Here is a 16,129-nt window from a genome sequence, read left to right on the forward strand (position 1 = left end):
TAGTGCTACTCCGACCAACAACTGCTCCTTGGACCTCGCCTTTATAAGGAGATCGTCCAAGTACGGGATAATTAAAACTCCCTTTTTTCGAAGGAGTATCATCATTTCTGCCATTACCTTGGTAAACACCCTCGGTGCCGTGGACAGTCCAAACGGCAGTGTCTGGAATTGGTAATGGCAATCCTGTACCACAAATCTGAGGTACTCTTGGTGAGGATGGTAAATGGGGACATGCAGGTAAGCATCCTTGATGTCCAGGGATACCATGTAATCCCCCTCGTCCAGGCTTGCAATAACCGCCCTGAGCGATTCCATCTTGAACTTGAATTTTTTTATGTATGTGTTCAAGGATTTCAAATTTAAAATGGGTCTCACCGAACCGTCCGGTTTCGGTTCCACAAACAGTGTGGAATAGTAACCCCTTGAAGTAGGGGCACCTTGACTATCACATGCTGGGAATACAGCTTGTGAATTGCCTCTAGCACAGCTTCCCTGCCCGAGGGAGTTGTCGGCAAGGCAGATTTGAGGAAACGGCGGGGGGGAGGCGCCTCGAATTCCAGCTTGTACCCCTGAGATACTACTGGAAGGATCCAGGGATCCACCTGTGAGCGAGCCCACTGATCGCTGAAATTTTTGAGGCGGCCCACCGTACCTGGCTCCGCCTGTGGAGCCCCACCGTCATGCGGCGGACTTGGAAGAAGCGGGGGAGGACTTTTGTTCCTGGGAACCTGCTGTTTGTTGCAGCTTTTTTCCCTTACCTCTGCCTCTGGACAGAAAGGACCCGCCTTTTCCCCGCCTGTTTTTCTGGGGTCGAAAGGAGTGTACCTGATAATACGGCGCTTTCTTAGGCTGTGAGGGGACATGGGGCAAAAATGCTGACTTCCCAGCTGTTGCTGTGGAAACTAGGTCTAAGAGACCATCCCCGAATAACTCCTCACCCTTATAAGGCAAAACTTCCATGTGCCTTTTCGAATCTGCATCCCCTGTCCACTGCCGAGTCCATAAGCCTCTCCTAGCAGAGATGGACAGAGCACTTATTTTAGATGCCAGTCGGCAGATCTCCCTCTGTGCATCTCTCATGTAGAAGACTAAGTCTTTTATATGCTCTACGGTTAGCAGAATAGTGTCCCTGTCTAGGGTGTCAATATTTTCCGACAGGGAATCTGACCACGCAGCTGCAGCACTGCACATCCATGCTGAAGCAATCGCTGGTCTCAGTATAATGCCTGAGTGTGTATATACAGACTTCAGGATCGCCTCCTGCTTTCTATCAGCAGGCTCCTTTAGGGCGGCCGTATCCGGAGACGGTAGTGCCACCTTTTTTGACAAGCGTGTGAGCGCTTTATCCACCCTAGGGGGTGTTTCCCAACGTGACCTATCCTCTGGCGAGAAAGGGAACGCCATTAGTAACTTTTTAGAAATTACCCATTTTTTATCGGGGGAAGCCCACGCTTCTTCACACACTTCATTTAATTCTTCAGATGGGGGAAAAACTATTGGTAGTTTTTTCTCCCCAAACATAATACCCTTTTTTGAGGTGCCTGGGTTTATATCAGAAATGTGTAATACCTCTTTCATTGCCTCAATCATGCAACGAATGGCCCTAGTGGACATTAAATTAGACTCTTCGTCGTCGACACTGGTATCAGTATCTGTGTCGACATCTGTGTCTGCCATCTGAGGTAGCGGGCGCTTTAGAGCCCCTGATGGCCTTTGAGTCGTCTGGGCAGGCACGAGGTGAGAAGCCGGCTGTCCCGCATTTGGCATGTCGTCAAATTTTTTATGTAAGGAGTCGACACTTGCACGTAATTCCTTCCATAAGTCCATCCACTCAGGTGTCTGCCCCGCAGGGGGTGACATCACATTTATAGGCATCTGCTCTGCCTCCACATAAGCCTCCTCATCAAACATGTCGACACAGCCGTACCGACACACCGCACACACACAGGGAATGCTCTGACAGAGGACAGGACCCCACAAAAAGCCCTTTGGGGAGACAGAGAGTATGCCAGCACACACCAGAGCGCTTTATAATACAGGGACTAACTGAATTATATCCCCTTATAGCTGCTATAAATTATATACTGAGCCTAAATTTAGTGCCCCCCCTCTCTTTTTTACCCTTCTGTAGTGCAGACTGCAGGGGAGAGCCAGGGAGCTTCCTTCCAGCGGAGCTGTGAGGGAGAAATGGCGCCAGTGTGCTGAGGGAGATAGCTCCGCCCCTTTTTCGGCGGACTTTTCTCCCGCTTTTTTATGGAATCTGGCAGGGGTATTTATCACATATATAGCCTCTGGGGCTATATATTGTGATTATTTTGCCAGCCAAGGTCTAATTATTGCTGCTCAGGGCGCCCCCCCCCAGCGCCCTGCACCCATCAGTGACCGGAGTGTGAGGTGTACAAGAGGAGCAATGGCGCACAGCTGCAGTGCTGTGCGCTACCTTGTTGAAGACTGAAGTCTTCTGCCGCCGATTTTTCCGGACCTCTTCTAGCTTCTGGCTCTGTAAGGGGGACGGCGGCGCGGCTCCGGGAACGAACATCAAGGACGGGTCCTGCGGTCGATCCCTCTGGAGCTAATGATGTCCAGTAGCCTAAGAAGCCCAAGCTAGCTGCAAGCAGGTAGGTTCGCTTCTTCTCCCCTAAGTCCCTCGTTGCAGTGAGCCTGTTGCCAGCAGGTCTCACTGTAAAATAAAAAACCTAAAATATACTTTCTTTCTAGGAGCTCAGGAGAGCCCCTAGTGTGCATCCAGCTCGGCCGGGCACAGAAATCTAACTGAGGTCTGGAGGAGGGGCATAGAGGGAGGAGCCAGTGCACACCAGATAGTACCTAATCTTTCTTTTAGAGTGCCCAGTCTCCTGCGGAGCCCGTCTATTCCCCATGGTCCTTACGGAGATCCCAGTATCCACTAGGACGTCAGAGAAAATGCATTACATTCCTGGGTACATGGAATGGATTCTTCTGGGGAAGAAATATCCTCTGCAGCATAAGACACAGAGGGGCAGATTTATTAAGCCCGGTGAAGTGATACAGTGGAAGATGATAACGCACCAGCCAGTCAGCTCCTAACTGTCATTTTTCAAACCTAGCCTGTAACATGGAAATTAGGAGCTGATTGGCTGGTCATTTATCACCTTCCACTTTATCACTACACCAGGCTTAATAAATCTGCCCCAGAGTCCCCTGGACATGGCTATGTGAGAAACATACACTACACTCACACAGGAAGATTTCAGACACATTTTTTCCCCAAGAACTTTCAGAGAAACACAGAGCTTGGAGCCAGTACACACACAGACAATAAGGTAGATATAATAAAATACCTGGCGCTGACTGCGTACCCTTAATAGACTACACAGGAATTTACAGCCTCCCCCCCTTCTACAACCTCTTGGTACTGCACAGGATAGCTGGAGTAGTGTGGAGGGACAGCTCTCCCTGTCAGCGTCTCTGTAGCTGGATCTGCAGGGAGGAAAATGGCGCTGAACGCTGCTGGGTCCGCTCTGAGGAGAAGTTCCGCCCCCTAAAACATGGCGCTGCTTCCCGCATTTTACATCTTTATACTGGCCTGAGGTATGGTGTTGGCAGCGTTACCGAGGTTCCTGACAGCCTGAGTCACAAGTGTAAAGTATAGGCGCTGGCTCAGGGCGCCCCTCAAAGAGCGAACAACTCGGGATGACCCCCTAGGTCACTACTATGGGCCATAACATTAAATAAGGCTCTTCTATGGTTCAGAAAATGAACTAGGGAACTATTATAGGGCATAAAATTAACAATTGCTGCAGAGAAGTGTCTCTCTAGAAGCATTGGGACAGGGGCCCCTCCAAAATGTTGCTGTGGGGCCCACAAAATTCTGGGTGTGTGTGTATATAAACTTCTGCTGAAGATGAGTTTTAGCACCCTGAAACGGTGTGATAAATAGTTGCAGTTCTCATAAATTCTGCAGTGCCATGCTGTACTCAATTCCGCCTACGGGAGGGCCCCACTACAGAGCTAGATATCAATAACCACTTGCAGAAGAATGGAACTCTAATATAAACCACCTTTGCAAAGACAAAACACACTGATGTCACAAATGTACACAATATCAGTTTGTTTGTCCTATTCTTTTTCCTTTATTGATATTACTTTATGAATATCAACATGGAAGAACAGCCAAGAGAATGTAAAATACTGAGAGCAGAAAGATGGCGCCTAATCCCAGGAGTGCGGTCACCAAATGGCACTCTGACTCTCGGAGGAGCACCACGGTGTAGTAAGATGGTTGCCCTGTATTAACCAATTCAGGCCGGATGTTGCCAAGGGAGATAAGAGTTCGCCAGTTCCGTTCGCGATCTCCGTCACCGCCCACACCACAGTAGCCAATAAGGGAAGACAGAGACATCGATAGACGATTTCTATTGGTCGGAAGCTAAGTCGTGCCGTGTCTTGTCACCAGAGGGCCTCGCTGCGCAGTGTCGGTCAGAGAGGGAGCCCGGTGCCGCGGCGACGCCATTTTGTCTGCTTGTCTCTGTGTTACCGCGCTTCGTGCAGCGAGCTGAGGAGAGAGAATGGGGGATCACTACCATCGCGGCGGCGGGTACCCATCGGGACCACCAAGGGATTTCCGCAGAGATGGGGACAGCAGATGTAAGGACAGGGCAGCTGCTGGGAGCGGCAGTGGGGGTGGGGGGGTGGTCATATGAGCAGACCCGTGGGGTAGGTACAAAGCCTGTGATACTGGAATGTGATGGGTCTAGCCTTTCCAGTGCCGGAGGAACAATGGTGGGGAACAAGCATAGGGGCATTGCTGCTATTTCTGCTACATGCATTTACCTGTGCCCCACCATGGGTCAGTGTGTGGTGGGGAGCAGCATGTGCACCCCATGTGTGGCTGCACTTACATGAGTGACTGCAATTTGTGCATGGGATGGGGCAGTTGGTGCAGGTGCAAGAAATGGGGCCTCTTGCAATGTAGCTTAGGACACGGCAGTTTGTGCATGAGATGGGGCATATGGTGCAGGTGCAAGAAATGGGGCCTCTTGCAATGTAGCATAGGACACAGCAGTTTGTGCATGGGATGGGGCAATTGGTGCGGTTGCAAGAAATGGGGCAGCTTGCAGTGAAGCATAAAACAGCAGTTTGTGCATGGGATGGGGCAATTGGTGGGGGTGCAAGAAATGGGGCAGTGAAACATAGGAGATGGCAGTTTGCATGGGATGGGGTAATTGGGGCCATTTGTGACGAATGATGGGGCAATCGGTGCATGGGATAGGGTCATTTTTTTGCGGATACAACAAATGGTGTGCTGTATGCGAATGCATGGTACAAGGATTGAATACAGAAATTAGGCCATTATGTATGGATGCATGTGATGGGGCAGTTTGCGTTAGATGCCAATTTCTGCAGGATAAAGGACTTGCTGTGAGACAGGAATTTTCTGCAGTTGGAGTCATTTGGACACGTGCGTGGGTTGGGTCATTTTGTGTGCACAGAGTGGTGCATTTCCCAGGTGTGCAGGATAGGGCCTGTTGCAAAGAAACAATTGCACAGCCGTCGTCCAGATACATTCACATCATGGGCAGACCTGCTAGCTCTGTAATTCTTTTAGGATGAGCCCACACATCTGAAAAGTTAGAACGTATATAAAAAGTCTGACCAGTAAATACTCGGACAGTAAAAAGTATTTGCATTGTACTGTAAGTACATTTATCACTCCTGAGAGATGTTTTGTGTTTAGATACCTAAGAGCATGAGGTCCAGAGGGCTGCATATATAATGTGTGCATTTTCTTGTTTCAGATTCTGGACATCATGCACCAGATCATTATGGTTCCACGGGTGGTGGTGGTTACCCCCCACCTCACAGACAAGATCCCATCAAACAAGAAAGAGAACCGTTTTATGACCGGAGAACCATGGATCCAGGACCTCCTATGGATAATCTGGGTAAATGCTGTTCAGCTTTATTAGTGTATTAAGTCAGCAATTTCAGTCAGCACTGAAAGTGCATAAAAGTAAGCGGGGGTTAATCATGTGAGAAGAAGTCTATGCAGTGAATGTAACCTTGGAAAACATTGTCTGTCAGCACATACTCTTAAAGGAGTAACATAGAGAGGCCGCCATATTACAAAAGTTACAAATACACCGAAACCTATTGTTAATCATTTTTGCTATTTGCAGTGATTTTGTGTCTGCTTTTGGAGGAAGTTGTTTCTTAGCCGGGGTAGCTGCCTTGTACCTCCTTTTTTGCCTCTAATAGTGGCGAGGAAACTTTACACTGACGGGTTCTGTCTCAGCTGTGCAGTTGCGCATGTGCTACATAATGGTGAGTACACACTGGGGGTAATTCCAAGTTGATCGCAGCAGGACATTTTTTTAGCAGTTAGGCAAAACCATGTGCACTGCAGGGAGGCAGATATAACATGTGCAGAGAGAGTTAGATTTGGGTGGGTTATTTTGTTTCTGTGCAGGGTAAATACTGGCTGCTTTATTTTTACACTGCAATTTAGATTGCAGATTGAACACACCCCACCCAAATCTCTCTCTGCACGTTATATCTGTCTCCCCTGCAGTGCACATGGTTTTGCCCAACTGCTAACAAAGTTCCTGCTGCGATCAACTGAGAATTAGGCCCACTTTGTGATATGCTCTATGGGGGTAATTCAGACCTAATCGCTAGGGTGCGTTTTTCGCATCCCTACGATCAGGTAGTCGCCGCCTACAGGGGGAGGGGGAATTCGCTGTGCAGGTGTGCGATCGCATGTGCAGAGCTGCACAAACAAAAGTTTGTGCAGTCTCCGCACAGCCCAGGACTTCCTTACCCGCTGCGATGATCGGGGCCGGAGCTGACGTCAGAAACCCTACCTCCAAACGCCTGGATCCTCCTGCGTTTTTCCGGACACTCCTCTAAAACGGTCAGTTGCCACCCACAAACGGACTCTTCCTGTCAGTCACCTTGCAATCGCTTTGTTCGCACCATCCAGTCACTGCCCGGCGCTGTGGACCGATGTGCCTGCGCATTGCGGTGCATGCGCCATTCAGAAAACGCACAGCAGCGATCGGGTCTGAATTACCACCTATGAGCGATATCGCAGTGTTACCCCTCTCGGGCAGGGCCGCCGACATAGTGCATACATAGTGGCATAGTGACGTCATGCTGCGGCCGGCCTGAACATGCAGCATTTGACAGTATAGGGGATCATTCTGAGTTAATCGTAGCTGTGCTAACACAGAATCCAGGAAAAGTCCCTACCGTATACAGGTCAGGCTCTTCTTGGGGAAGCACTAGATGCGTGGATTTCCTTGGCAACAGCGGGTAAGTCTCCCTTTCTTCCCTCAGCTGCTCCTGCTCCGAAGAAACCGTTTTCTTCACCTACATCACAGCCGTGTCTGGCTACGAAGCCTAGAAAGGCCAGGCCGTCCAACACCTTCTTTCGGGGAGGTAGGCCCAAGTCCAAAAGACCCGCTATGGCAGGTTCCCAGGAACATAAATCTATTTCAGATACACCAAAGTCCTCCGCATGACGGTGGACTGCTGGTCCCGGAGGTGGGACCGGTGGGAGCGAGACTCGGGCAGTTCAGTTACGTCTGGGTGCAAGATATTTTGTCCCAGGGGTACAGGCTGGAGTTTCAAAATCTCCCCCCTCACCGATTTTTCAAATCGGGTTTACCAGCTCTGCTGGCAGACAGGACGGTCCTACAAGCCGCCGTCCAGAAATTGGTGGAGTCACAAGTCATTGTGCCCGTACCATCTCATATGCACAACAAGGCTTACTATTCGAACCTTTTCGTGGTACCGAAACCGGATGGTTCGGTCAGGCCCATTCTGAACCTAAAGTCACTAAACCTAATTCTGAAGAAGTTCAAAATGGAGTCTTTAAGAGCGGTGCTATCAAGTCTGGAAGAGGGGGAATTCCTGGGGTGGTCTTCAGTATGCCGGCTGTCGGGATCCCGACAGCCAGCATGCCGACACTTATTCTCCCTCGTGGGGGTCCACGACCCCCCTGGAGGGAGAATAAACTAGCGTGGCGAGCGCAGCGAGCCCGCAAGGTGCTCATTTGCGCTCGCCACACTTGTCGGTATGCTGGCGGTCAGGCGCCGGTATGCTGGACGCCGGGAGCCCGACCGCCGGCATACCATACTACACCTGAATTCCTGGTATCCCTGGATATCAATAATGCGTACCTCCACATTCCAATCTGGCTTTGCCTTGCTGGACAGTCATTTCCAGTTCCAGGCCCTGCCATTCGGCCTCTCAACAGCACCGAGGGTGTTCACCAAGGTGATGGCAGAGATGATGGTTCTCCTTCGCAGACGGGGTGAACATCATTCCATATCTGGACGATCTGCTGATAAAGGCATCGTCCAGGGAGAAACTATTGCTCTCACGACCGATCTTCTCAGTGTCCACGGTTGGATTCTGAACCTTCCAAAATCTGACACTTGGAACCAACCAGGAGGTTGTCCTTTCTGGCGATGATCCTTGACATGGAAGTACAGAGGGTATTTCTCTAACGTCCTAGTGGATGCTGGGGACTCCGTAAGGACCATGGAGAATAGACGGGCTCCGCAGGAGACTGGGCACTCGAAAGAAAGATTAGGTATTATCTGGTGTGCACTGGCTCCTCCCTCTATGCCCCTCCTCCAGACCTCAGTTAGAATCTGTGCCTGGCCAGAGCTGGTTGCTCCTAGTGGGCTCTCCTGAGCTTACTAGTAAAGAAAGTATTTTGTTAGGTTTTTTATTTTCAGAGAGCTTCTGCTGGCAACAGACTCTCTGCTACGTGGGACTGAGGGGAGAGAAGCAAACCTACTAACTGTGGCTAGGTTGCGCTTCTTGGGCTACTGGACACCATTAGCTCCAGAGGGATCGAACACAGGACCCTAACCTTGATCGTCCATTCCCGGAGCCGCGTCGCCGTCCCCCTCGCAGAGCCAGAAGCAAAGAAGACTTTGAAATCGGCGGCAGAAGACTCCTGTCTTCACTAAAGGTAGCGCACAGAACTGCAGCTGTGCGCCATTGCTCCCACAGCACACCCGCACACTCCGGTCACTGTATGGTGCGGGGGGGGGGGGGGGGAAGCGCCCTGGGCAGCAATTAAGATACCTGATGGCAAAATACACATATATACAGTCAGGCACTGTATATAGGTGCGAGCCCCCGCCATTTTTACACATGAGACGCGGGACAGAAGCCCGCCACTGAGGGGGCGGGGCCTTCTTCCTCAGCACACCAGCGCCATTTTCTCTTCACAGCTCCGCTGGAAGGACTCTCCCCTGCAGTATACAGGTGCATTAGATAAAAAGGAGAGGGGGGGCACATAAATTTAGGCGCATACATATATAATATAAAAACAGCAGCTACCGGGTAAACACTACAGTACTGTGTAATTCCTGGGTTATATAGCGCTGGGGTGTGTGCTGGCATACTCTCTCTCTGTCTCCCCAAAAAGCCTTTGTGGGGTCCTGTCCTCAGTCTGAGCATTCCCTGTGTGTTTGCGGTGTTTCGGTACGTCTGTGTCGACATGTTTGATGAGGAAGGATACGTGGAGGCAGAGCAAGTGCAAACAGATGTGGTGTCGCCCCCGACGGTGCCGACACGGGATTGGATGGATATGTGGAAGGTGTTAAATGATAATGTAAGCTCCTTGCATAACAGATTGGATACAGCTTGGGACAGTCGGGGTCTCCACCCATGCCTGCTCCCACAGCGCAGAGGCCGTCAGGGTCTCAAAAGCGCCCAATATCCCAGTTAGTTGACACAGATGTCGACATGGACTCTGATTCCAGTGTCGACGACGATGAGGCAAAATTGCAGCCTAAAATGACTAAGGCTATCCGCTACATGATTGTGGCAATGAAGGATGTATTACACGTTTCTGAGGAAAATCCTGTCCCTGACAAAAGGATTTATATGTATCGGGAGAAAAAGCAAGAAGTGACACTTCCCCCGTCACATGAATTGAATGAATTATGTGAAAAAGCGTGGGATTCCCCGGATACGAAGCAAGTGATTTCCAAAAGATTGCTGATGGCGTATCCTTTCCCGCCAACGGACAGGTTACGCTGGGAATCCTCGCCCAGGGTAGACAAGGCGTTAACGTGCTTGTCTAAAAGGGTGGCCCTGCCGTCCAGGATACGGCTGCCCTTAAGGATCCTGTAGATAGAAAGCAGGAAGCTATCCTAAAGTCTATTTACTCACATTCTGGTACACTGCTGAGGCCTGCCATTGCTTCGGCGTGGATGTGTAGTGCGGTAGCGGCATGGACGGATACTCTGTCTGAGGAGATAGATACCCTGGACAGAGACTCTGTTTTGCTGACCCTGGCACATATCAAGGACACGGTCCTATATATGCGGGATGCCCAGAGGGATATTTGCCTGCTGGGCTCTAGAGTAAATGCAATGTCCATCTCTGCCAGAAGGTTCTTATGGACTCGGCAATGGACAGGGGATGCCGACTCAAAAAAAAGCACATGGAGGTTTTACCTTATAAGGGTGAGGAATTGTTTGGGGACGGTCTCGGACCTAGTTTCCACAGCTACGGCTGGGAAGTCAAATTTCTTGCCTTATGTACCTCCACAGCCTAAGAAAGCACCGTATTATCAAATGCAGTCCCTTCGCTCACAAAAGAGCAAGAAAGTCAGAGGTGCATCCTTTCTTGCCAGAGGCAGGGGTAGAGGAAAAAAGCTGCACTACGCAGCCAGTTCCCAGGAACAAAAGTCCTCCCCGGCTTCCACTTAATCCACCGCATGACGCTGGGGCTCCACAGGCGGAGCCAGGAGCGGTGGGGGCGCGTCTCCGAAATTTCAGCAACCAGTGGGTTCTCTCACTGGTAGATCCTTGGGCTATTCAAATTGTATCTCAGGGATACAAGCTGGAATTCGAAGTGACCCCCCCCCCCCCCCCCCCTCATCGTTACCTAAAATCGGCCTTACCAGCTTCCCCCAGGGAAAGGGAGGTAGTGCTGGCGGCAATTCACAAACTTTTTCTCTAGCAGGTGGTGGTAGAGGTTCCTCCCCCCCCCCCTTCAAATGGGAAGGGGCTACTATTCCACTATGTTTGTGGTACCTAAACCGTACGGTTCGGTCAGACCCATTCTGAATTTAAAATCCCTGAACATCTATCTGAAGAAATTCAAATTCAAAATGGAATCACTCAGAGCGGTCATTGCAAGCCTGGAAGAGGGGTATTTTATGGTATCTCTGGACATCAAGGATGCTTACTTGCATGTCCCCATTTATCCGCCTCATCAGGAGTACCTCGGGTTTGTGGTACAGGACTGTCATTACCAATTCCAGACGTTGCCGTTTGGCCTGTCCGCGGCACCGAGTGTATTTACCAAGGTGATGGCAGAGATGATGGTGCTCCTTCGGAAGCAAGGGGTCAAAATTATCCCATACTTGGACGATCTCATTAAGGTGAGGTCCAGGGAGCAGTTGCTGATCAGCGTAGCACACTCTCAGGAAGTGTTGCGTCGACACGGTTGGATTCTGAACATCCCAAAGTCGCAGCTGATTCCTACGACGCGTCTGCCTTTCCTGGGCATGATTCTGGACACAGTCCAGATGAAGGTGTTTTTCCCGGAGGAGAAGGCTCAGGAGCTCGTGACTCTAGTCAGAGACCTCCTAAAACCAAAACAGGTACCGGTGCATCACTGCACGCGAGTCCTGGGAAAGATGGTGGCGTCATACGAAGCCATTCCATTCGGCAGATTCCATGCAAGGATCTTTCAGTGGGATCTGCTGGACAAGTGGTCCGGGTCGCATCTTCAGATACATCGTCTGATCACTCTGTCCCCCAGGGCCAGGTTGTCTCTTCTGTGGTGGCTGCAAAGTGCCCACCTCCTTGAGGGCCGCAGGTTCGGCATACAGGACTGGGTCCTGGTGACCACGGATGCAAGCCTCCGCGGATGGGGGGCAGTCATTCAGGGAAGAAACTTCCAAGGGTTGTGGTCATGTCAGGAGACTTGTCTGCACATAAATCTGCTGGAACTAAGGGCCATATACAACACCCTGAGTCAAGCGGAGCCTCTGCTTCGAGGCCAACCAGTGCTGATTCAGTCAGACAACATCACGGCGGTCGCTCATGTAAACCGCCAGGGCGGCACAAGAAGCAGGGTGGCATTGGCGGAAGCCACAAAATTCTTCGTTGGGCGGACAATCACGTGCTAGCACTGTTAGCAGTGTTCATTCCGGGAGTGGATAACTGGGAAGCAGACTTCCTCAGCAGACACGACCTCCACCCGGGAGAGTGGGGACTTCATCAGGAAGTCTTCACGCAGATCGATGGGAACTGCCACAGGTGGACATGATGGCGTCCCACCTCAACAAAAAAGAGGAGTGAGAACAATACTCATTGTTCCGGATTGGCCAAGAAGGACTTGGTACCCAGAACTACTAGAGATGATCACAGGGGACCCCTGGCCTCTGCCTCTCAGACAGGACCTGTTGCAACAAGGGCCCTGTCTGTTCCAAGACTTACCACGGCTGCGTTTGACGGCATGGCGGTTGAACGCCGGATCCTAGCAGAAAAGGGCATTCCGGATGAAGTTATTCCTACGCTGATAAAGGCTAGGAAGGACGTGACAGCAAGACACTATCACCGTATATGGCGAAAATATGTTGCTTGGTGTGAGGACAGGAAGGCCCCTACAGAGGAATTCCAGCTGGGTCGATTCCTGCACTTACTACAGTCGGGGGTGACTTTGGGCCTAAAATTAGGGTCCATAAAGGTCCAGATTTCGGCCCTATCCATTTTCTTTCGAAAAGAACTGGCTTCACTGCCTGAGGTTCAGACGTTTGTTAAGGGAGTGCTGCATATTCAGCCCCCTTTTGTGCCACCAGTGGCACCATGGGATCTTAATGTGGTGTTGGATTTCCTGAAATCCCACTGGTTTGAGCCACTTAAAACTGTGGAACTAAAGTATCTCACGTGGAAAGTGGTCATGCTGTTGGCTTTGGCTTCGGCTAGGCGGGTGTCCGAATTGGCGGCTTTGTCATGTAAAAGCCCCTATCTGGTTTTCCATATGGACAGGGCAGAATTGCGGATTCGTCCACAATTTCTGCCAAAGGTGGTGTCATCTTTTCATTTAAACCAACCTATTGTGGTGCCTGCGGCTACTCGTGACTTGGAGGACTCCAAATTGCTGGACGTAGTCCGGGCTTTGAAGATTTATGTCACCAGAACAGCTGGAGTCAGGAAGACGGACTCGCTGTTTATCCTGTATGCATCCAACAAGCTGGGTGCTCCTGCTTCAAAGCAAACTATTGCTTGCTGGATCTGTAACACGATTCAGCAGGCTCATTCTGCGGCTGGATTGCCGCATCCAAAATCAGTGAAAGCCCATTCCACAAGGAAGGTGGGCTCTTCTTGGGCGGCTGCCCGAGGGGTCTCGGCTTTACAGCTTTGCCGAGCTGCTACTTGGTCAGGTTCAAACACATTTGTAAAGTTCTACAAGTTTGATACCCTGGCTGAGGAGGACCTTGTGTTTGCCCATTCGGTGCTGCAGAGTCATCCGCACTCTCCCGCCCGTTTGGGAGCTTTGGTATAATCCCCATGGTCCTTACGGAGTCCCCAGCATCCACTAGGACGTCAGAGAAAATAAGAATTTACTCACCGGTAATTCTATTTCTCGTTGTCCGTAGTGGATGCTGGGCGCCCATCCCAAGTGCGGATTGTCTGCAATACTTGTAAATAGTTATTGTTACACAAATCGGGTTGTTATTGCGAGCCATCTGTTCAGAGGCTCCGTTGTTATCATACTGTTAACCGGGGTTCCTATCACGAGTTATACGGTGTGATTGGTGTGGCTGGTTTGAGTCTTACCCGGGATTCAAAATCCTTCCTTATTGTGTCAGCTCTTCCGGGCACAGTGTCCTAACTGAGGCTTGGAGGAGGGTCATAGGGGGAGGGTCATAGGGGGAGGAGCCAGTGCACACCAGATAGTCCTAAATCTTTCTTTAGATGTGCCCAGTCTCCTGCGGAGCCGTCTATTCCCCATGGTCCTTACGGAGTCCCCAGCATCCACTACGGACTACGAGAAATAGAATTACCGGTGAGTAAATTCTTATTTTTCTTCCACTGGAAAAAACGTTGGTGATACAAACAATGGTCCGGGATGTCCGGAAGCCAGCTCGGGTGTCGGTTCATCAATGCATTCACCTTCTGGGAAAGAGTGGTCTCTTATGAGGCTCTCCAGTACGGAAGGTTTCATGCTCTGTCCTTCCAACTGGATATCCTGGACTAGTGGTCAGGATCTCATATGCACATGCACCTGAGAATTCGTCTGTCGCCAACTGCCAGGATTTCGCTCCTCTGGTGGTTCCAACTACCTCACCTTCTGGAGGGCCGCAGGTTCGGAATTCAGGACTGGATCCTTCTAACCACGGATACAAGCCTCCGGGGCTGGGGCGCAGTCACTCAACGGGAGACCTTCCAAGGAAGGTGGTCAATTCTGGAAGTCGGCCTTCTGATCAACATTCTAGAATTTTAGAGCCGTATGCAACAGTCTTCTTCAGGCGGCCCATCTTCGGATAACGTAGCAATAGTGGCTTACATAAACTAACAGGGCGGAACGAAGAGCAGAGCTGCCATGGCGGAGGTAACAAGAATCCTCCTTTGGTCAGAAAAACACGTGTTGGCGCTGTCCGTAATCTTCATTCCGGGAGTCGACAACTGGGAAGCAGTTTCTGCTGAGGAAGTCCATCTCCTTCCGGGGGAGTGAGGTCTCCATCCGGAGGTGGTCAAAGACTTAACAGACCTTTGGGGATTACCCCAAATAGACATGATGGCTTCTTGTCCCAACAAGAAGCTTGAGCGTTATTGTTCCAGGTCGAGGGACCCAGAGGCAGTGACAGTGGGCGCCCTGGTGTCTCCGTGGGTGTTCCAGTCTGTGTACGTGTTTCCACCACTCCCACTCATCCCAAGAATCCTAAAACTCATAAGGAGAACAAGGGTTCAGGCGATCCTCATTGCTCCAGACTGGCCGAGAAGGGCTTGGTACGCGGACCTTCTGGGTCTACTACAAGAAAAGCCGAGGCCCCTTCCTCTTCGAGAGGATCTACTGCAGCAGGGGCCATTCGCTTATCAGGACTTGCTACGTTTGACGGCATGGAGGTTGAACGCCTGATACTAGCTCGGAAGGGCATTCTGAACAAAATTATTCCTACCCTGATACAGGGTAGGAAAGGAGCAACATCTAAACATTACTATCGTATTTGGGAAAAAAATGTGTCTTGGTGGGAGTCCAAGAGGTTTCCTACGGTGGAGTTTCAACTGGGACAGTTTCTCCTCTTCCTTCAGGCAGGAGTGGATATGGGCCTGAGGTTGGGATCTGTAAAGGTCCAGATTTTGTCCCTATCCATTTTCTTCCAGAAACAATTGGCTGCCCTCCCTGAGGTTCAGACCTTTTTGAAGGGCGTTCTGCACATCCAGCCTCCCTTTGTACCGCCTACGGAGCCGTGGGATCTTAACGTGGTGTTGCAGTTTCTCCAGCCTGACTGGTTTGAGCCTCTGCAAGAGGTAGAGGTCAAGTTTCTTACGTGGAAGGCTGTCACTTTGTTGGCCTTAGCTTCTGCTAGACGTGTCTGAGTTGGGGGTTTTGTCTTGTAAGAGCCCCTACTTGATCTTCCATTAAGATAGAGCTGAGCTCCGGACACGTCAGCAGTTTCTTCCGAAGGTTGTGTCTGCATTTCATATCAAACAACATATTGTGGTGCCAGTTGCTACTGACTCCTCAATTTCATCTAAGTCCTTAGATGTGGTAAGGGCTCTGAAGATCTACAGTATGTGAAGAGGACTGCTCATCACAGTAAATCGGATTCTTTTTGTCCTATATGATCCCAAGAAAATTAGGTGTCCTGCTTCTAAGCAGACTGTCTCTCGCTGGATCAGGTTCACTATCCAGCATGCGTATTATACGGCGGGATTGCCGTGTCCTAAGTCTGTTAAGGCCCACTCTACTCATAAGGTGGGATCTTCCTGGGCGGATGCCCGGGGTGTCTCGGCATTACAACTTTGCAGAGCAGCAACTTGGTCTGGGTCGAACACGTTTGCAAATTTCTACAAGTTCGATACTTTGGCCTCTGATCTGAAGTTCAGTCAGTCAGTTATGCAGGATCCTCTGCGCTCTCCCTCCCGTTCTGGGAGCTTTG

The 16,129-nt window shown here is 50.5% G+C and overlaps 1 protein-coding gene across 2 annotated transcripts in view; it reads left to right on the top strand.

The window, feature by feature from the left end:
• Positions 1-4,389: 4,389 nt before the first annotated feature.
• Positions 4,390-16,129, top strand: part of HNRNPUL1 (heterogeneous nuclear ribonucleoprotein U like 1) — a 94,844-nt gene continuing 83,104 nt past the window's right edge. Inside the window, exons 1-2 of one of the 2 annotated variants that reach the window (XM_063937831.1) lie at positions 4,390-4,626; positions 5,778-5,924. In XM_063937831.1, the coding sequence (XP_063793901.1) occupies positions 4,548-4,626; positions 5,778-5,924 (226 nt within the window). In that variant the 5' untranslated portion in view covers positions 4,390-4,547. The remainder of the gene's footprint in view (positions 4,627-5,777; positions 5,925-16,129) is intronic. The other variant, XM_063937830.1, reaches the window with a different exon arrangement.

This window comes from Pseudophryne corroboree, chromosome 8 (assembly GCF_028390025.1).
Source record: "Pseudophryne corroboree isolate aPseCor3 chromosome 8, aPseCor3.hap2, whole genome shotgun sequence".
NCBI lineage: Eukaryota > Metazoa > Chordata > Amphibia > Anura > Myobatrachidae > Pseudophryne > Pseudophryne corroboree.